Source organism: Saimiri boliviensis, chromosome X, assembly GCF_048565385.1.
Source record: "Saimiri boliviensis isolate mSaiBol1 chromosome X, mSaiBol1.pri, whole genome shotgun sequence".
Classification (NCBI taxonomy): Eukaryota; Metazoa; Chordata; class Mammalia; order Primates; family Cebidae; genus Saimiri; species Saimiri boliviensis.
This window is the reverse complement of record NC_133470.1, coordinates 41,620,247-41,642,183: the sequence shown is the minus strand read 5'-3', so window position 1 is coordinate 41,642,183 and position 21,937 is coordinate 41,620,247. Positions and strand designations below refer to the sequence as shown.

The following is a 21,937-nucleotide window of genomic DNA, read 5'->3' as shown; positions in this document are numbered from 1 at the left end:
ACTATAGTTATAAACCTTAAGACAACTCCTCCAAAACAAAAGGAAAAAACTGACAAGAGAAAGCCTCATAATTATTATCTTTAAAACATACTTGGCAGAACAATGGATTGAAGTGGCTTTTATTCATATCATTACCAGTACATAACTACCTGAGCAAACATATATTTCCCAAAACAAGTAGGCAGAAATACAAAACTAGTTGTATAAACCACAGGCAAGTCACTTAAACTATGATTCAACATCAATAAACAATTGATGCAATAAAACAAGAGTTAATGTCCAATCTTGCTACCTACTTGGTTGTCCTAATGATGGAAATAAGGAGCTACACACACACACACACACACGCAATGCTAACATAAGGAAGATTTTAGAGAACTGTACATTGAGATGATCAGGAGTTATTAAATTAACTTTCACTTATTAGCTAAACTAGTTCCCCCAAAACACTCATCTAGTCTAAAAAGTCAATTAAATAGTTAGGCCAAGGATAAGGGCCAAGTTATTCAATTCCTTCAACTGATAAATATTTGTTGAACACCTAATACATAACAGGAACTGCTAAGACTACACAGTAGTGAAAAACACATACAGAAAAAACAAATTAAGCATATTGTGCTGTGTATGATAACATTATAATACATCTCAGAGGAAGACTGAGTGCATATTAAGTTTAGAGTACTAGCAGGCTGGGCAGAAAATGCCAAGATGACTACTAAACAAAGACCTTCCTAATCCATTTAAAGACAACTGACTGTATCCTAAAACAGTGGAGAACCACTGAATGATTTCAAGTAAGGTGATCACATTTAAATTTTAGAAAAACCACTTTCATGAATTATCTTAACAAATGTTAAAATATACTCCTAGCACTGTAATAAAAACAAATGATATACTTGAAAAAATGGCAGCATATTTGCAAATATAGTTACATTTCTACCTCATACCATATACAACAAAACCAGCATCTGCATTAAAGACCTGAATACAAAAGGTAAAAGTATAAAGTGAAGAGAATAAGAAGTAGGAGAGCATTTCCTTGAGATGAGAGAGTATTTATTAGACATGACCCAAAAAACCACAAATCATAAGGAAGAGTAAAGATCTGACTCAGAAAGCATAGGCAGAAAAATAGGCAATGGACATAAGTAACCCAACAAGTAAAAGGTGAAAAAAAAATGTGAATAACTATACTCCTCTAGAAATCAGAACATACAAGTTTAAATGACATACCACCTTCTGCCTTTAAGACTAACAAACATAAAGTTCAGTAATTCCAAGTATGGTAGGGATGTCAGTAAAGGACAGCATTCATGTCCTGCTGGAAGAAGATTTACTCATAAAATTAGGAATACAGATATGCTACAATTCAGCAATCTTACTCTTGAATATGTATGCCAAAGAAACCTTTCCACAGGTAATGTTCTAAACAGTACTGCTTATAATATGGAGAAATTGGGGAGCAACCTAAGTTTGTCACTAGGCAAGTAGAAACAAAACAGGATAGATGCTTAGAGTAGAACATTAAGTAACAATGATAAATAATGTGTAAAAAAGTAACATGAGTTTATCTTTAATAGTGTTGAGTAGAAGTTTTGCCTCTGATAATATTTGGAGTGGCATTCAACACACAGCTTTACATTCTGGATAAAATACAAAAGTCAACTACCAGACAGCACTGGAGAGAGACCAACCAAAAACAGGTAAAATCAGAGGAAAAGTTCACACTTAAAGGAAGGAAATGGCATTAGATGAGTAACCCCCTTTTTCTTGGATTTTCACCTGAAGGCAGGCTTCAACTGGCATTTGGCTGGCTAGAACTCAAATAGAAATCGCCATCTTACTAGCCTGAAGAATCACAAGACAGATTTTGAGGCTACATAAGAGTTGGAATGAGGCGCAAAATCCCAGGAAGGAGACAGAGTGTGGAAACACCAAATTCCACACATAAAATCTGCCCAAACCTCTGACTGACTGCTGAATTATGCATGAACAGAACAGATGTCAAGCAGCCTAAAAGAACTAAAGAGATTTCAGTTGCTGCCACTACAAGGGTGACAAAGTTTAGGGTGTGAGTTAACTGGCTAATAAAGCAAAAATGTATCAAACTTCAGGAAAATATAGGCAATCTCTACAATATACTATTCATGACACACAGGCTAAAAATTACAAAACTTACGAAGATCAGGAATTACCCATATTCAAAAGTAAATAATAAAAACCAACTGTGCAATTATTCAGATGTTGAAATTTGTAGATTATTTTATTTTTTGAGATGTAGTCTCACTCTGCTGCCCAGACTGGAGTGCAGTGGCGCAATCTCGGCTCACCGCAACCTCTGTCTCCCGGGTTCAAGCGATTCGCCTGCCCCAGTCTCCCAAGTAGATGGGATTACAGGTAAGTCACCATGCCTGGCTAATTTTTTGTATTTTTGGTAGAGATGGTATCTGGCCAAGTTGGCCAGGCTGGTCTGGAACTCCTGACCATAGGTGACCTTGGCCTCTCAAAGTGCTGGGATTACAGGTGTGAGCCACCGTGCCTAGCCCTGTAGATAATTTTAAAGCAGATATTTAGGTAGGGTGTGGTGGCACGTGCCTGTAGTCCCAGCTACTTGGCAGGCTGAGGCATGAGAATCGCTTGAACCCAGGAGGCAGAGGTTGTGCCACTGCATGTCAGCCTGGGCAACAGAGCCAGATTCTGTCCCAAAAAAAGCAGGTATTTTAACAATGTTTATAAAAAGAAAAGCATAATCCTAATGAATTGATGTACAAAAAAATCATACTCCAGAAAGAGAAACAAAAGGAAATTCCAGAACTGAAAAATGTTAATCTGAAATTTAAAATAGAAAATCACTATATGTATTGAATAGCAGATTGGAAAATATATTTTAAAAAAAAAAGAAATAAGTGTATTTGAAAACAAGTCACTGGAAAACATACAGATTGAAGCAATACAAACAAAAAAGACAAAAGTTTAAAAAGAAAAAAGGCATCTAAGAAGTTTCAGGCAATAGCATATAGTCTACCATATATTAATTGGGGTCCAAGAAGAGGAGAAAAACAGTGGAGCAGAAAATATATTTGAAAACTCAATGGCTGAGAATTTTCCAAAACTGATAAAAGATATCAAACTCCAGACTTTAAAAACTACAAGTAGTATAAAGGAAAAATCACTATCTGAGCACATTGAAGTCAAATTATTGAAAACCAAATATAAACAGAAAAACCTTTCAAAAACCACCAGAGAAAAACAATAGAATACAAAGGAAACAGTAAGAATGACAGTTAACTTTATCCAACCATATCAATAATCAAATTAAATATAAATGTACTAGACATTCCAACCCACCACCACCACCACCACCACCACCAACAACAACAACAAAAGAGACTGCCGGAATAGATTTACAGAAGGAAGGGCCAAGAACATTCTATTTATGGGATGGACATTACAGGCCCCAAGAAATTAAGAATAATACCTTTATCATATACTCAGTTTCTACACGTACTTGGGTCTATTCCTGGGCTTTCTAGGATATTTCACTGATCTATTTGTCTATTCACATGCAATTACCATATTTTTAACTATACAAGTTTTACTGGATTAGTACAATCCGTACAATCCTCCCATCCCTGTTTTATCTTAGCAGTTCTAACATGTTTTCCATATCAACTTAGCTAACTGCTAACAAAAGTTTGTTGGTATTTTTGCACCGATGTTTGTTATACTAAGAATAATTAACATCTTTATACTGTTGAGTCAGTATCTCTCTGAAGTTTATTCCTAAGTATTTAATCTACTTTGCTCAACACTATAAATAGAATTTTTTCCTGTTATGTTCTGACTATTGTTGTTGAAACTTATTAATTTCTGTATGTTAGATCTGTGCCTGTAATTGACTTAACTCTCTTATCTAACTACACTGGCTAATACCTATAGTATAATACCAAGTACTAATGGAATAGCAGGCATCTTCACCTTGCTCCTGATTCTAGTGAAAAGATCTCTAGAATTTTGCCTTAAGTAAAATTCTGACTTTAAAACTAAAGTATGCATATCTTATTACCATAAGAAAGTAATCCACAATTCCTATGTTTAGAGTGTTTTTACTAGAAATGGGTATTGAATTTGCCAAAGATTTTTTTTTTTTCAGAATCTATGGTGATAATGATTTGACTTTTCCTTTAAGCTCTATTATTAAAACATTAATAGATATCCTAAGATTCTATTACTACAATATTATTTAATAGATTTCCTAAGATTCCTAGATTTCCTTAAATTTCCTAAGATTCCTGGCATTCCTGAAATGAATAATACTTGGTCATAGTATATTGTTGTATTTTTTTAATCAGGTAAGATATTCTGTTTGCTAACATTTTATCAGCATTTTTACACCAGTATTCATCGTATCAGTCTGTATATTGACTCTTTTATTATACTGTCTTTTATTAGGTTCAGATGCAATACTTGCTTCAAAACGAAATGAGGAAAAACTGTATGACTGTTTTCCAAAAAATTAAACACAGAATTACCATATGATCCAGCAACATCACTTCTGGGTATCTTGCAAAAAAGAACTAAAACCAGGGACTCTTAACAACTTACATATACACCCATGGTCAAGCAGCACTATTCGCAAGAGACAAAAACTGGAAACAACCCAAGTGTCTATCAACAGATGAAACAGATAAACAAAATGTGGTATATCTATACAATGGAATATTACTTAGTCTTAAAAAGGAATGGAATTCTGACACATACTACAGTATGTATGAACCTTAAAGACATTAAGCTAAGTGGTCAGATGCAAAAGCACAAATAGTGTATGATTCCTCTTTTTTTTTTCTTGAGACAAGAGTCTCATTCTGTCACCCAGGCTGGAGTACAGTGGCATGATTTTGCCTCACTGCAACCTCCACCTCCCAGGTTCAAGCAATTCTCCTGCCTCAGCCTCCCGAGTAGCTGGGACTACAGGTGCCTGCCACAACACCCAGCTAAGTTTTGTATTTTTAGTAGAAGTGGGGTTTCACCATGTTGGCCAGGCTGGTCTCAAACTCGTGACTTCAAATGATCCACTCCTCGGCCTCCCAAAGTGCTGAGATTACAGGCATGAACCACTGCACCTAGCTGATTTCACTTTTATGAGATACCTAGAGTGGTCAACTCATAGAGACAGAAAGTAGAACAGTGGTTGCTAGGAGCCCAGTGAAGGTGGTAATGAGGAATTATTACCTAATGGATACTTTGGGATGATGAAATAGTTTGTGATGAATGGTGGTTACAGCTGCAGAGCAATGCAAATGTACTTAATGTCAGTGAGCTGTACAATTAAAACTGCTTAAAATAGTAAAACCCAATGTATTCATGAAATAAACCCTACATATTTATCATATACTTATCTATCAGCTAGAATTTTTTAATTGATTTAGAATTCTTGGATCTGCGTAAAATACTTATCTATATTACAGTATAGATGTTTAATATAGATAAGTATTATAGTACTTATCTATATAATTTTGCTATAGTATAATAACAGATAAGACTAGTGTTTTGGTAATAATGTTTGACAGAAAAGTGCTAAAAATGAAAAAATTCTTATAAACAGTATTATTCATAAAAACATTATTTGTAATTATTCCTCAAAGGGGAGTAGTCAAATTAGTTAACAGTACATCTATATGTAAAGGGATATGATGCAGCTCTACATGTACTGATATGGAATGATTTCCAAGACATATTAAGTTAAAAATTAAAGCAAGGTCAGAAGAGAACATACATTATTGATTATCATTTGAATAAAATTAAATACAAGAAATATACATGTAAACATATGTGGACTTGCTTATATATACACCAAGTTTCTCTGGAAGGATTTAAAAACCAATGGTAATATTGATGGCTTTATAGAGGGGAGTCAGTGCCTGGGGAAGTGGAAGGAAGAGGATACTTCACTGTGTATTCTTTCAAAACTTTCATTTTGGATTATTTGTTCAAAAATAACTAACATTTTAGTAACATAATGGAAAGAGAGAAATCCTCTATCTTTAAACTTTAAAGAATATAAGAATTAAGATGGTTAACTGCTCAAATTATTTCACTAAACTCAAGAAAAAGAAAACAAGCCTAGTTAGTATTATTACTGTAGAAAAAATGATTTGGAAGTCCCAGCTAATAAAACAAGGAAAGTAAATTAATGCATCAATATAAATGTTCAAGAATAATTGATAATATATTTGGAGATATGACATTATATAGTTATGCATTGCTTGACAATTTCATCATTGTGTGAACAGCACAGAGTATACTTATACAAACCTAAACAGTATTGCCTACTACACAGCAAAGCTATCTGGCATAGCCTCTTGCTTCTGGCTACAAACCTGTACAGTATGTTACTATACTAAATACTATAGACAATTACAATAGTAAATATCTAAACACAGAAAAGATAGTTAAAAAAATGGAAAAAGTACAGTAAAAATGCATTATCATAATCCTATGGGACCACCATCATATATGTGATCCTTCTTTAATCAAAACATCACTGTGTGACACATGTACAGAGAAGCAAGTTATCTTTATTTACAGATGGTATGGCAACATACATATACAATATACAATATACAACCTCTGAGAATCTTTCTTCCTTTTTAAACAGAATCTTGCTCTGTCACCCAGGTTGGTGTGCAATGGCGCCATCTCAGCTCACTACAACCTCCACCTCCCAGGTTCAAGCAATTATCCTACCTCAGCCACCCAAGTAGCTGTGTTTACAGGTGAATGCTACCACACGCAGCTAATTTTTTATTTTAGTAGAAACAGGGTTTCATCATGTTGCCCAGGCTAGTCTCGGACTCTGGGCCTCAAGTGATCCACCCATCTCAGTCTCCCAAAGGGCTGGGGATTACAGGTGTGAGTCACCACACCTAACCAATGTATTTTTTTTTAATCTACTAAAATGTTAACAGTTTTGTTTATAAGATCATAAAAGGTAAAAATATAGGGGTTGGGGATGAGATCTCATTAAAATTAAACAAACCAAAATGCCTATTATTAAATTTAACAAAAGGTTTTTTTTGTTGTTAAATCCTGTACTTATATCTCTACAAAAGACATTTTTTTTTTTTTTTTTTTTTTTTTTTTGAGATGGAGTATTGTCCTTGTCACCCAGGTTGTAGTACAATGGCACAATCTCGGCCCACTGCAACCTCCGCCTCTTGGGTTCAAGTGATTCTCCTGCCTCAGCCTCCCTAGTAGGTGGGATTACAGGCACCCGCCACCACACATGGCTAATTTTTATATTTTTAGTAGAGATGGGGTTTCGCCACATTGGCCAGGCTGGTCTCGAACTCCTGACCTTGTGATCCACCTACCTCGGCCTCCCAAAGTGCTGTAATTACAGATGTCAGCCACCACCTTTTTATTTTTTTCTTTTTGTTTGAGATGGGGTCTCGCTTTGTCACCCAGGCTGGAGTGCAGCAGCGAGATCTCAGATCACTGCTACCTCCACCTCCCAGGCTCAAGAGATCCTCCCACCTCAGCCTCCCAAGCAGCTGTGACTACAGGCATGTGCCACCACATTCTGATAATTTTTATATTTTTGGTAGAGATGGGGTTTTACCATGTTGTCCAGGCTAGTCTTGAACTATTGAGCTCAAGCAATCCACCTACCCTGCCCTCCCAAAGTGCCAGGATTACAGGCGTCAGCCACTGTGCCTGGCCAAGACCTCTTTTTTTTGCCTTTCAAACATTAGAAGCTCAATAACACAAAGCCATTGCACTTGCTAACATTTCTTTAATACCACTCTAGGTAAAGTCGTATTCCATAACTTTACAATTCTAATTATGATGTTAGTATTTAATCCTGTGAAGGTAATGTGGGGAGAGGTCCCTCAGGGATTATGAAATGACCCTCCTTCATTTATTAGTGGGGAAGACTTCTTCCTATGTAGAGAAGTAGAGAAACTTTCTTTGAACTATTGTTTACCTAGCAGTAGCCATTAAATACACGTCACTTAAATTTCCTAAATCCGTATTCATAAACAGGGTCTATTGGTTAAAATTGGTAGAACTATAAAAGCTTTTAATAGGTAGGTAAGCAGGCCATCTTGCTTCTCTTAATTTTTCACTTGAAAATGAAAATTTGTATTACAATCACTGGAGTAGAGTTTTTTTTTTAAATCCTTTCATATGCTTACAGTGTCATCTTCCTGTCACCTAATAATCATATACTGTTTGCCATGAATTTATTCTTTTTGTTTTGTTTAATCTGAATCAGTATTAAAATTTATTAGATGAAAGAATCAATGGGAGAAGGGCCCTGTCCCCACATTACCTTTACAGGAGTAAACAGTAAGACCAACAGACAAGTACACATCAGAAACAATGTAAGCCAAAACACAAGGTATTGTGAATTTCAAAGCAGTCAGAGAGACAGAATTCCATCTCCAGCAAAAATATTCATTAAAAATAAAGGTTAACACTTTGGGAGGCCAAGGTGGGTGGATCACCTGAGGTCAGGAGTTTGAGACCAGCCTGGCCAACATGGTGAAACCCTGTCCCTACTTTAAAAAAAAAAAAAAAAAAAAAAATTAGCCAGGTATGCTGGTGGGCACCTGTAGTCCTAGCTACTTAGGAGGCTGAGGCAGGAGAATCACTTAAACCTGGGAGGCAGAGGTTGCAGTGAGCCGAGATTGCACCACTGCATTCCAGCCTAGGTGACAGAGGGGAGACTCTGTCTCAAAAAAATAAATAAAAAATAACCCTTCTGCTTCAGCTAGTGACAGACCAGTGATCTCATTGAAAACCAGAAAAACTGGAGGAAAACAAAATCAGAACTCAACCTGAGTGTGCATCATTTATGATTCAGGGAGTATGGGGTAGAGTGGGGATGGAGGGGTTGATGTACCCAGAAATGCGATGTTAACTTTTTAAAGCTCCCCATTTATAAAGCTTCCCAGATAATTCTGCCACAGAGCTGGGTTTGGGAACCACCGGTAAAAATGATCTCAAACTATCCGATTACATCCTACAACAATATAAATAATGAGATGTAGTAGCATCTTGCATCTGGTGGGTATGAACTCTGCATGGCACATATATGCCTTATTGTAATACTTGGGCCAATACATCAAAACAGACCTTGTAAGTTATGTAGACATATAAAAAACAGTATTTGTTTCCTAAAAAGCTCTTAAAAATTTATGTAAACTACAATGACCTAATTTTGAGTCTCATAAATTTATTCTTGATTTTCCATACCACTGCCTAAAATCAATGTGGCATACTTTTTTTTTTTTTTTTTTTTTTTTTTTTTGAGACAGAGTTTCGCTCTTGTTGCCCAGGCTGGAGTACAATGGCGTGATCTCAGCTCACCGCAACCTCCACCTCCTGGGCTCAAGTCATTCTCCTGCCTCAGCCTCCCAAGTAGCTGGGATTACAGGTATGTGCCACCACATCCAGCTAATTTTTTTTTTTGTAAAGACAGGGTTTCTCCATGTTGGTCAGGCTGGTCTTGAACTCCCGACATCAGGTGATCCGCCTGCCTCAGGCTACCAAAGTCTGGGATTACAGGCATGAGCCACTGCACTCAGCTACTTTTTTTTTTTTTTAATTTTAAGTTATGGGATGCATGTGCACAATGTACAGTTTTGTTACATAGGTATACATATGCCACGGTGGTTTGCTGCACCTATCAACCCATCATCTAACTTTTCAAGTCCTGCATGCATTAGGTGTTTGTCCTAATGCTCTCTCTCCTCTTGCCCCCAACTCCCCCAATATTGTAAACTTTTATCATAAAACTAAGCAAAATCAAGATGTACCAATCTTCACTGTGTATCAATCAATACAAAAAAAACCAAGATGTTCTAAAATTTAAAACTTTTTTAATGTAAAAGAGCTATGAAATTAATGGCAAGGACATCAAGAGGTGACTCTTTATGCCTTTCCAATACTGACACGTAGAAGAGTTATTTCCGTCTTAAGAAAAAGCAAAAGAATTTTTTTTAAAAAACAACACATTACAACAACCATCTATAAACATTTTGAAAAGAAAGAACGGCATTTGGTATTAAGAATAAGAGAAATCTTGGGCCAGGCGCGGTGGCTCAAGCCTGTAATCCCAGCACTTTGGGAGGCCAAGGCGGGTGGATCACGAGGTCAAGAGCTCAAGACCATCCTGGTCAACATGGTGAAACCCCGTCTCTACTAAAAATACAAAAAAAATTAGCTGGGCATGGTGGCACGTGCCTGTAATCCCAGCTACTCAGGAGGCTGAGGCAGGAGAATTGCCTGAACCCAGAAGGCAGAGGTTGCAGTGAGCCGAGATTGCGCCATTGCACTCCAGCCTGGGTAACAAGAGCGAAACTCCGTCTCAAAAAAAAAAAAGAGTAAGAGAAATCTTAAATATAGCCATTTCAGCTTGTAAATGATCTAGGATCAAGTTTAGCTGGTTTTTTTTAAGACAAGAGTCTTACTCTGTTGCCCAGGCTGAAGTGCAGTGGTGAGATCTCGGCTCACTGCAACCTCCGCCTCCAGGGTCCAAGCAATTCTCGTGCCTCAGCCTCCTTAGTAGCTAGGATTACAGGTGCTTGCCACAATGCCTGGCTAATTTTTTGTATTTTTAGTAAAGACAGGGTTTCAGCATGTTGGCCAGGCTGGTCTCGAACTCCTGGCCTCAAGTGATCTGCCCGCCTTGGCCTCCTGAAGCACTGGGATTACAGACACAAGCTACTGCGCCTGGCTGCAAATGAATCAAGTTTTTTTTTTTTTTTTTTGAGATGGAGTTTCGCTCTTGTTGCCCAGGCTGGAGTGCAATGGCGCGATCTCGGCTCACCGCAACCTCCGCCTCCTGGGTTCAGGCAATTCTCCTGCCTCAGCCTCCTGAGTAGCTGGGATTACAGGCACGCGCCACCATGCCCAGCTAATTTTTTTTTTGTATTTTTAGTAGAGACGGGGTTTCACCATGTTGACCAGGATGGTCTCGATCTCTTGACCTCGTGATCCACCCACCTCGGCCTCCCAAAGTGCTGGGATTACAAAATGAATCAAGTTTAAACGAAAATATTAACTGTAATTTATTTGTACACAGCAAGCACTCTGTGGAATAACTATTTTACTAAGCAGCATCTTGATCACATTTAATGAGTATAAAATATAAAGTTTACGTAATAAGTAATGCCCAGAACGCCATTAAATTATCTGTAAATTTCTGATTTCAGTAAAGTATGATAGGAGTGATGATTTTTTGTTTGCTTTTGTTTTAAATAAAGTTAAAATACTTACCTGGGTTTCATATAAGTGGGCAATGTGAAACTGAACTGCAAAGGATGATGAGAAAAAAAAAAATCAGTAACAATACAGCAGAATTTGGGGCAAATTAAGTAAGAATAACAAAACATCAAACATTGTCACAGTCTCCATTATATAGATTTAAGTAATAAAAAATATAACTTTTATCTGCTTTTACTAAAACAGAACATATAAACAAACACACTAAAGAACACAATCCTAAGAAACCACATGTATTCATTGTTGGTCATTATAAAATGAAATTTCAGTCAATGTTATTATTAAAATTAGCATTAAATCTATAGCAAGTGAATATACATTTTACAAAGTTCGAAAGGGCAACATTAAACAAATAGAGAAAACCTTTATAATTTACACATTTCAAAACGCAGTATTTAAAAACTGAATTCCAAGTCAAAAAAGAGCAAAGTCAGTAATTTAAAAATGTTAAAACTAAAGTACAAATCAATGTTGACATAAAAAATTCAAAGAGAACTATGTTTTACAAAGACAATAAAGAGGCTAGTGTTGAAAAGAGTAATACTGGCTCAAAGTAGGTACCTACATTTGTTGCGACATCAGGCATTATAATAGTTATCCAGTAATCAGGTCAAATCAACTGAACAGCAATAGCCAAAAGTCTAAACAGAGAACATGCTCTCCCATTTGAGTGACCAACCACCTTTTAGCACTGAAAATCCCGAGAAATTCCTCAGTCCTGGGCTAAATAAATAATGGTCATCCTATTTCCTGTTTCCCTTCTCAATAATAAACAGGAAAAGAGGCATAGCCGACTTGAAGGTATACTCAGGATGGTTCTGTTTCAAACAGTTTTCTGCCATGTGGCACTCATCCTACCTATGCAGACATTTTTCCCTCAAGAGTAATGATCTACAACTGAGATTTAAACTCAACAGAGTAGAATAAAATGAGAATTTGCCAAAATATTTAGTTTGATATTTATGAGACATCTGTAAAAAGTTATCATTCAAACTGACTTACCAAAGTTACCTTTTAGGTACTAGACCATAATGAATTAAATAATTAAGAAAAAGGTATAAATTAAAACTTATAAACTACTAAACCAATGAGTCAATTTTTTCAAATCAAACCTTATCTTAGAAACTAGAAAATATTGCTGCATTTGTTATTTTTCCACCATTTATTCTACGAACACACTAATCAGTACTGGATCCTGAATTTCATTTAAGAAGATAAAAAATCCTTTACATTTTCTCAGGAAATTACCTGTAGTAAAAGAAAGACATAATTCATCTGGCTTAGATGATGATTTAATCCATACTATTTCTTAATCCATGTTATATTGAAAATTCTAGAGCATTTTTGCTGATTCAACGATTTCCTAGGGCATTTCTAAAGACTAAGACCATTTTTCACTAATATCTCTCTGTACTCTTTTCTTTCTTAAGTGATTTACAAGAGGCTAAAGCAGGAAGATCACTTAAGTGCAGCAGTTCGAGGCTACACTTGAGCTACTATGGCCCCACTACACTCCAGTCTAAGTGGCAGAAAAAGACCCTGTCTCAAAATGAAACGAAAACTAAAAACAAAAAAATAACTTACAGCAAAATACTGACTTGCTAAAACCTGGAATCCTTTGTATGACTGAAATTGTCATTAATTGCTCATACCAATTAAAAATTTTATTTTTTAACTAAGAAAGTTTTTAAGAAATTCAGCTTCAATGAATATTCTTAAACCTTTTTACTGGATACTTTAGAGTATACTAAATAAATACACCAAAATACATAATTATTGATAAACATATGTAATTGATAAACATAGAATACAAAGGATTCCAGGTTTTAGAAAGCCAGTTTTTGCTGTAAGTTACTTTTTTTTGTTTTTTGTTTCATTTTGAGACAGGGTCTTTCTCTGCCACTTAGGCTGGAGTGCAGTGGTGCCATAGTAGCTCAACTGCATCTTTGAACTCCTGCATTTAAGTGATCTTCCTGCGTTAGCCTCCTGTAAATCACTTAAAAGAAGAGTATTATATTAGTGAAAAGTGGTCTTAGTTTTAGAAATGCTTTTGAAAAGACATCTATATAGAAGCAGAAAATAACTGTTTGGAAAAAAATACTTTGTTAGAACATGGCTTATAAATGCATTCTTTTCTAATTAATCGAAAAATGTCATCTCAAACTTTCTATATGATACACAAAACTGTAATAATAAAAGTCACAAATATGTCTTCATAATTACCAATAATTTTAATCCCACATAGGAGGAATCAGTAAGCTATCAGAAAAGAATCTTTACATACTCATGTTTTCTAAAGGACCAGCAAAATCTGTTTTTAATCCTACCGAGTCATCTACAATATAAGACTCAACAGAAAAAAAATCAATCTTGTTCATTAGTGCAGATAATTTTAATTCAACAACCTACTTCACTGGCCTATTTTAGACACGGGCTGTTCACAGTATCTGGTCTTGCAGGTTGCATTTGTATAAGTAGCCATGGCAACCAATACAGTTACATTAAACAATTCTAAAAGAAAAAATTGTACAGAATTTATCACTAACATTATTTGCCATGAAGTGATCTGAATACATGTAGAAAACTATGGTACTTAATAATACTTACTTTCAGCATTGGACAAAGTGCAGGAATTACAGTCAACCAAAGCTAACTGAAAATGCTGCAAGAGGAGAGTGAGAAAATTAATGCACTAAATTTAGAGTCACATAAAAGCATCTTAAGATAGTTTCCAGATATGTAAGGTCTAACACATAATAATGAATACATGCTATGCAAAAAAAAAAAAAAAAAAATACAGTAGCCTACCAACTAGAAATACTTTGAATATTTACTGCTGACAACTGACATGCTGTGGGGTTATTTTCTTGAGACAATTGAGAGTGGAGAATTTGAAGAAGAGTTAATTTTACCAAGTTATCCTATGTATATTTTTATGTATATGACAAAGGTGAAGACTTTTTAGTCTTCAAGTAAAGAGGAAGTATTATACAACAATTTAAATAGAGAATATATGATTATTTTTTAAAATCCAAGTAGAAGTCTGTTGGTATTGTCAGAACACCACTGCTTATCTCAAAAGGAGACATGAACTTCCGAAACAAAAAAATCACTATGAGAATTGTCATAGAGGATAAAACTTTATGTCTTTACTGATCTTTCAATAATCACTGTACTTAAGTGTCTTTTAAAATAGCCTATGTCCAAGTTCATCTACCAAATATAACTGTCCTTTTACAATGTGACATTGTATGTATAGAATCTGCATAACTTCCCAGTCAACATTAAGCCACTAACTTAGTATCCATTTACAATATCATGAAAGCACATTAACATCAATGCATAATACTAATTTTTAAGAATGCATATTATCAAGAACACTGGGTGACATTTAACATCTAGTTTATCAACATTAAACGAGGCATAAGACAAACAAGTACTAGAGCTGGTATGAAATCTAAGTTTAAAAAGATGAGTAAATCTCTTGAAACTCTTCTAAATGATATTCCCACAAATGTATACTCAAATTTTCTGGGCCTCCACAAATTTTTAGCATTAAAAGTAATTCACAAAGTGGAAAGCATTAAATTAAAAAAGACCATGATAAATTCATTCCTATCCACAATCCAAAAATTTAAAGAGTTGTATTGTTTTATAACTGCTGGAGAAACTGCTAATTGATATTCATAATGACAACTTCTAGATGTAAGCCCTCAAAGAACTTTTATCAAGAGAAATAATGATCAGCAAGCACTAAGTACTGTATTCAACAAAGAATCAATCAAAATGTACTTGGGTCAACTAGACCCCTCAATTAATAAGAAGCAACTAATGTTGGCTACCCAAAGTCACAAGGAATGAAAAATTAGAAGACATCATTTGGTATGAACACTAGCTATTATTAATATATTCACTCAAGAATGTCTCTTGGAGGAGCACAGTGGCTCATGCCTGTAATCCCAGCACTTTGGGAGGCCAAGCTGGGTGGATCATCTCATGTGACCAATATAGTGAAACACCATCTCTAGTTAAAAATACAAAAATTAGCCGGGCGTGGTGGCATGCACCTGCAGTCCCAGCTACTTGGGAGGCTGAGACACCAGAACTGCTTGAACCCGAGAGGTGGAGGTTGCAGTGAGCTGAGAGCATGCCACTCCACTCCAGCCTGGGTGACAAGAGACTCCATCTCAAAAAAAAAAAAAAAAAAAAAAAAAGTCTCTGATGTACATGCATAATTAGGCTGCCCCACACTTGTGGTTTTCTTAAAACTTAAAGCTGATTACATATTCTGAATGGGTAAATTACTAACAAAATGACTGTGACCCTTAAATATTAAATGTTTAATTTATCCAGCAAGTATTTCTCAAGAGCCTATAATGCCCTAAAGACAACGCAGACATGAGGAATGAAATGGTCAACAAAACAAAAGTGAAAAATCATTTGCCATGGTTGACTGAATGAAAAAAATTTAGTATTTGAACACTTTGGAAACTGCATTCATTTTCCCTTGGCCTACTAAGCAGACTATGTCTTCAAACATCCCTTTAGTGTGCTACCACAGCAATAGAAAACAGACTATTTTACAACGTGAGTACTATGAAAGCAAAAAAACACGCTTTATAATAAATTGCTTTTCTCTAGACAAAAAGAGCATGAGAGTAGTCACACATTCAGACTGTACTACATTTCTAAGTCTAATTTATCATGTAAGCATAAATTAATATTTAGATAGAAGAACTGAAATGAGAAGAAACAGCCTTCGATATGGCAATATTTTAGTTTTACTATTTCACTGAAACCCCACAAAGAATAGAGATGTAAAATTCAAATAGCCCAGCCTACATTTCATTTATCAGTAATTCAAGATTCTGCAATGAAACCTGGCAACAGTATTTCTTGTCCACGTTTTGTGTAATTACTGAACAATCTTAAAAGCAGCAATCAAGTTACTGATATACCATTTCAAACCCACAACACTATGAAATATCAAACATTTCCAAACAGCAAAGATAGAGTAAAATTAGCGAAAGAATACACATTCAGTCGGGTGTGGTGGCTCATGCCTACATTCCCAGCACTTTGCGAGGCTGAGGCGGGCAGATCACCTGAGATTAGTAGTTCGAGACCAGCTTGGCCAACTTGGTGAAACCCATCTCTACTAAAAATACAAAAATTAGCGAGCATGGTGGCAGGCGCCTGTGGGGAACAAAACAAGAATCCAACTCAAAAACAACAACAAAAAACAAATACACATTCAAAAACATGCATTATGAGAGTGAAAGAACTTACAGAATAATTGCTAAATGTTTATAAGAAACTAAGAACAGCCACACAAAACAATCCACAAAAAGAAAAACCCTGAAAAACATTAAGCACTCTCAAGAGAGACGAGGGATGAGGTGGGCATAACATAACCACAAAGCTTCATTTACAGGACCTAAACCAGATGCTAAATAGATGTACCTATTAACATATACACCAGTAGAAAAGACTATCAATTATGATAACCAGCCCACAAACATGAAAATACCATGGTAAAATATCCAGCACCCTTCCCTGCAACCAACAGAGGCAGCTAGGAAACATCTGTGCCTCACACTGAAATATTGCAGTGCTGAAACTGGCTACTGCTGTGTGAAATAATTATTATGCAGAAGAGGCCTCCGCAGTTCAAAGACTATATACAAACCTGAAGGCAGAAAGCAGTCTACAGAAAATTAGTTTCCAAGCAAGAAGATTTACTTGTGACTTTTTTTTAATGTTATAGAGATTTTCTTTTTATGGAGCACTTCTGGTCCAATTTAACGCAAGGTTTGATTCATTACCATTTCTGTTGACATCTTTATCACCAAAGTCACCTTTTGTTTTAAAAGTCTTCAATGTGTTCAATATTTCAAAATAATGTTATAGTATTTTGCCTAATACAGCCAATGGAACTTGATTTCTATTGGGGAGGAGAAATCTATATTCATGTAATTAACACATAAAACTTGAGTTTCAAGATTTTATTTCCCTTTAAATTGTTTTATTTCTAACTGTATATAGTCTGATTATCTCATGAATCTTTTCACTTGTAGAAACCTTCAACTGTATTCCCAATCCCAAAAACAAGCAATGGGATAATGCTTTGCAATTGATAAATTGTGTATTGAGTTATAAGTTACTAATTTGGAGCGATGTTTCGATTCTAGTACCAATCTTGAATGTTCTGATTCAGTGGGTTGGGAGTAACATCTTACAAACCAGAAAAAACTTCTGCAAGTTATTCTAATATACAGAGTTAAATCACACTATTCTATTTTGAAGTTTTAAAATTATGTGCTTGTCCCAGAAACCTTTATTTCAGACTATATAAACAAGGTATGTATAGTTGATACTGCTGTCTATATCCAATTAAGGTAGACACACAGCATTTTAGGACTGACACTCTGGCAACCAGCTTTTACCAGCTTTTATCTATGTCAGGCACTCCTCTATTGGTATTCACCGGCAGAATACAATGTTCACTGGAATTAATGTGCTAAAAGGAGTTTTAAAAGTTTAGCCTGCTCTGAGAAAGCACAGAAAAGACAACTCTGTAACATAGTCCAAAAAGATATAGATGAGGAATGTAAGAAAAGAGTTACTTCAGGTTGAGAAAACCATTGAAGTTATTTTTACAGAGCCCTTATAAAACAGGGTTGTACTGACCATTTAAGCAAGAAAATGAAAGGTGTGCTAGGTACTCTTGCATGTCAAAAGAACATCATCTTTTTCTTATTGTTACAGACTGCCACACTTCTAAAATTATGATTTAGGGCGGGTCATGGTGGCTCACGTCTATAATCGCAGCATTTTGGGAGGCTAAGGCGGGCAGATCACTTGAGGCTGGGAGTTTGAAACCAACTTGGCCAACATGGCAAAACCCAGTTTCTACTAAAATTACAGAAATTAGCTGGGTGCGGTGGCACATGCCTGCGGTGGCATGGTGGCGCACACCTCAGCTAGCTGAGGCATGAGAATCACTTGAACCCAGGAAGCGAAGGTTGCAGTGACCCAAGATAGTGCCACTGCACTCCAACCTGGGGAACAGAATGAGATTCTGTCTCAAAAAAATAAAATTTAAATTTAAAAATAACAATATAATTTAAAACCAACAAACATGATTCCTAAAATGAATAGTCTATGGGTAAGAATAGGGAAATGCCTTAGGATGTCATGGTACTCACTTTAAAGATGTAGTCTCTAAAATAAGATACAGAACTGAAAATGGCTAGGTTTTGGTAGGGCTTGTGAGCCATGTTCCTGGCCAAGATGATCCGACTGAGGTTCTCCCAAAGCCCTCAAATTCAGTTCTGATTCTCTTTGTAATGCAAGGTTATTACAACTATTTCCAGGAGAGACTCTATTGCATACCAATGACTTGCTAATAGCTAACAAATCCTGGCAATCTTCACTCAAAAAAGAGACTCCTTTTTTGAAGTTTACCAGACAGTCTCTAAAAATTTCTTTAACAAAAAAAGGACGACAAAACACATTGTAGACTGAAGACATTCAAAATCTTAGTTCCAGCTCTTATTTTTGCATCTTTTTGGCTCCAGATTTATATCTGTCTGCATGAATATCTGATATCCCTCAGGTACCTCCAAATCAATTTACTCCCAAATCACTTACATTCAGAGCCTTTTCACCGCCTAAACCTAAAACCAGGTGCTACTTTCTTTATTCCCTTATTTAACACAGTAAAGTGAAAACTAGGTGCTACTTTCTTTATTCCCTTATTTAACACAGTAAAGTGGTATAAAGCTGGTCGTGGTGGCTCACACTGGTAATCCCAGCACTTTGGGAGGCCAAGGCGGGCGCATCACCTGAGGTCAAGACTACAAATCAAAAAAAAAAAAAAAAAAAAAAAAGGTGGCCTGAGCCCCCATAAATGGGGAACCTCTTCCCACATCAAGTCAGTTGACAAATCTCTAAGATCTCTAGGATACATTCATTACCTTGCACCCATCCATCCGAAGAGCAACCATTTAGCATACAGCTCCTGCTCATCTTTCTTCCTGTAGCTGTATCCTACCTAGTCTTCCAACTCTTCATTTCTGTTATACTTTACAAAAGCATAGGTATGCAGCTGACTAGAAATTTTTAAAAACTGGTCCTAGTTTGCATCTAATCTATGTACACAAAATGATCAGAATATGACCAATTTAATTTCCAAGGTATTTCTATCTAGTGAGCAATTTGCATTGATATCAGAGTAAGACTGGTATGTACACAAATAACTAATACAAGGTGAGGATGATACATATTTTATAAAGGGGATACTGCAAAAATGTGCACCGTAGAGTATCTTTTAAAAACATAACCTTTTTTTTTTTTCTTTTTTTTTTGAGACAGTCTCACTCTGCTGCCCAGGCTGGAGTGCAGTGGAGCCATCTCAGCTCACTGCAACCTTCACCTCCCTGGTTCAAGTGATTCTCCTGTCTTAGCCTCCAGAGTAGCTGGGATTACAGATGTCCGCCACCACACCTGGCTAATTTTTTGTATTTTTAGTAGAGACGAGGTTTCATTATGTTGGCCAGGCTGGTCTCAAACTCCCAACCTGATCTGCCCTCCTCAGCCTCCCAAAGTGATGGGATTACAGGCGTGGGCCACTGCGCCTGGCCAAACATAACTTAAAAAAAAAAAAAAAAAAAGTGACAATATAGTGACTGCTTCATAAGCTGCCTTTGAAGACCAAATATATATATATATATATATATATATATATATACATACATATATATATATACATACATATATATATATATCTCACACACACACATGCATATATACACATATACTTGTCTCCAAAATACATATATAAATGTATATATACATACACATATACTCGTCTCCAAAATATGTACATAAATATATCTATATATTTATAGATATATTTTGGAGACAAGAGTCTCACTCCATTGCCCAGGCTGGAGTTGCAATGATTTCTGCTAACTGCAACCTCTTCCTCCTCGGTTCAAGTGAATCTCCTGCTTCAGCCTCCCGAGTAGCTAGGATTACAGGCATGAGCCACCACACCCAGATAATTTTTTTTTTTCTGTATTTTTAATAGAGACAGGGTTCCACCATGTTGGCCAGGCTAGTCTTGAACTCCTGACCTCAGGTGATCTGCCTGCCTCAGCATCCCAAAGTGCTGGGATTACAGGAGTGAGCCACCGGGCCCGGCTGAAGATCAAATATAATGACCTTAAGTTGTTATAAGTTAGCATCCCAAAATCACTTTTTAATTAGAAATGAGTTCTGTAGTTAAAACATACTACAAGAGAGAAAACTGTAACAAAGGGAACCTTGGAATCACCCTAACTCCTCAGTTTCAAAGAGAAAGAAATAACAGTATTACTGCACATATATGAGCAGTCATGTAGTCTTCAAACATGTATTTTGGAGGTATTGAAGTATTTTGGCCATTTACTAATTCACACTCGAAGGCATGTTATAGAACTCAGGGCAGAAATAAATATCAAACAGAAAACCAAAATTGGGCAGGCAGAGTGAAATAGAGAAAGCATTATCAAGTGGCCAGATAGGAGGTTGCCTCATATCAAGAAGTATTATCTAGAAAATTGGTAAAGTACAAGTTGATGAGTAGCAGAAAAGAAAAAAGAACAGGGAAAGGATTATTTTTTACTACAAGTGAGAAAAAACCGAAAACAAACAGCAATGACCAACCTCTGCCAAAAGAATAGTACTGTTACACTCAGGTAAAACTGAGTTCTACTGTAAATGACTGAAAGGAAAAGAAAAGATTTAAATCAAAGAAAATAAACTGGCTTGCAGTTTCCTCAATCATAATCCAATCCACTGTCAACCATAAAAAGCCAAGCAAAATCTGTATAAAGAACCAACAGTTATACTGAAGGAAGAAATACAGAGTGTAACTAATACTGAAAAAGAATGTTGTTGTTCTTTTCTTGAGACAGTCAGAATAGTGTGCTAATCATTTTTTGGTATCTGCCTGATGGTTTATCCAAAAACAATGTATATTAAGAGTTGCCTCAGTGAAGCATTTTAAATGTTAAATATGGTAGCAATGAAAAATGACCTTAATTGTGAATCTGCCCCTAAACTTAGTGATGTTGCTGTTGCTGTGTGGTGTTGCGGTTACCCCAGTAAGAAATCCACTAAACAAAATGTACCAAAAAATAAAGATTAGGCCTCACCACTTTTACATACCAACCAATTCCTATGAAGATTCTACAAATGCAGCTTCCATGATATGCCAATACTCTATAGATCCTTTCTTGAAGAATTTATTTCCCTTCTTCGTCCCATGTTCTAGGCCAAATCTCAGGGTAAACACCAAATCTTAGTTTTATAACTACCACCAATTATTCCAAGCTATTGGGGGTAGGGAGAGGATAGGACATTCCCAATCCCCTAAGAAAACTGAGTCACATGAGTGAGATGCCTTCCTCCACTCTCTCTCTCTCTCAAATCAAACCACTCAAAATATAAATTTTCAAAATACCAGTTGAAAGAAGTGAGAGCTATTAAGCATGATAAAGGGAACAGGGCAGAGCAAGTATGGAGAAATAATAATCAACTTTCTTTTTTCTTTAAGAGATGGGGTGGTGGGGGCAGTCTCACTATGTTGCCAAGGCTG

The 21,937-nt window shown here is 36.0% G+C and overlaps 1 protein-coding gene across 19 annotated transcripts in view; it reads right to left on the bottom strand.

The window, feature by feature from the left end:
- KDM6A (lysine demethylase 6A) overlaps positions 1–21,937 on the bottom strand; it is a 207,805-nt gene that overhangs the window by 64,995 nt on the left and 120,873 nt on the right. For all 19 annotated transcript variants that reach the window (XM_074391948.1, XM_003939487.3, XM_074391947.1 and 16 more), the window contains 2 exons: positions 13,900–13,954; positions 11,287–11,321 (listed from right to left, as the gene is read on the bottom strand). In XM_074391948.1, coding sequence (XP_074248049.1) covers positions 11,287–11,321; positions 13,900–13,954 — 90 coding nt within the window. The remainder of the gene's footprint in view (positions 1–11,286; positions 11,322–13,899; positions 13,955–21,937) is intronic.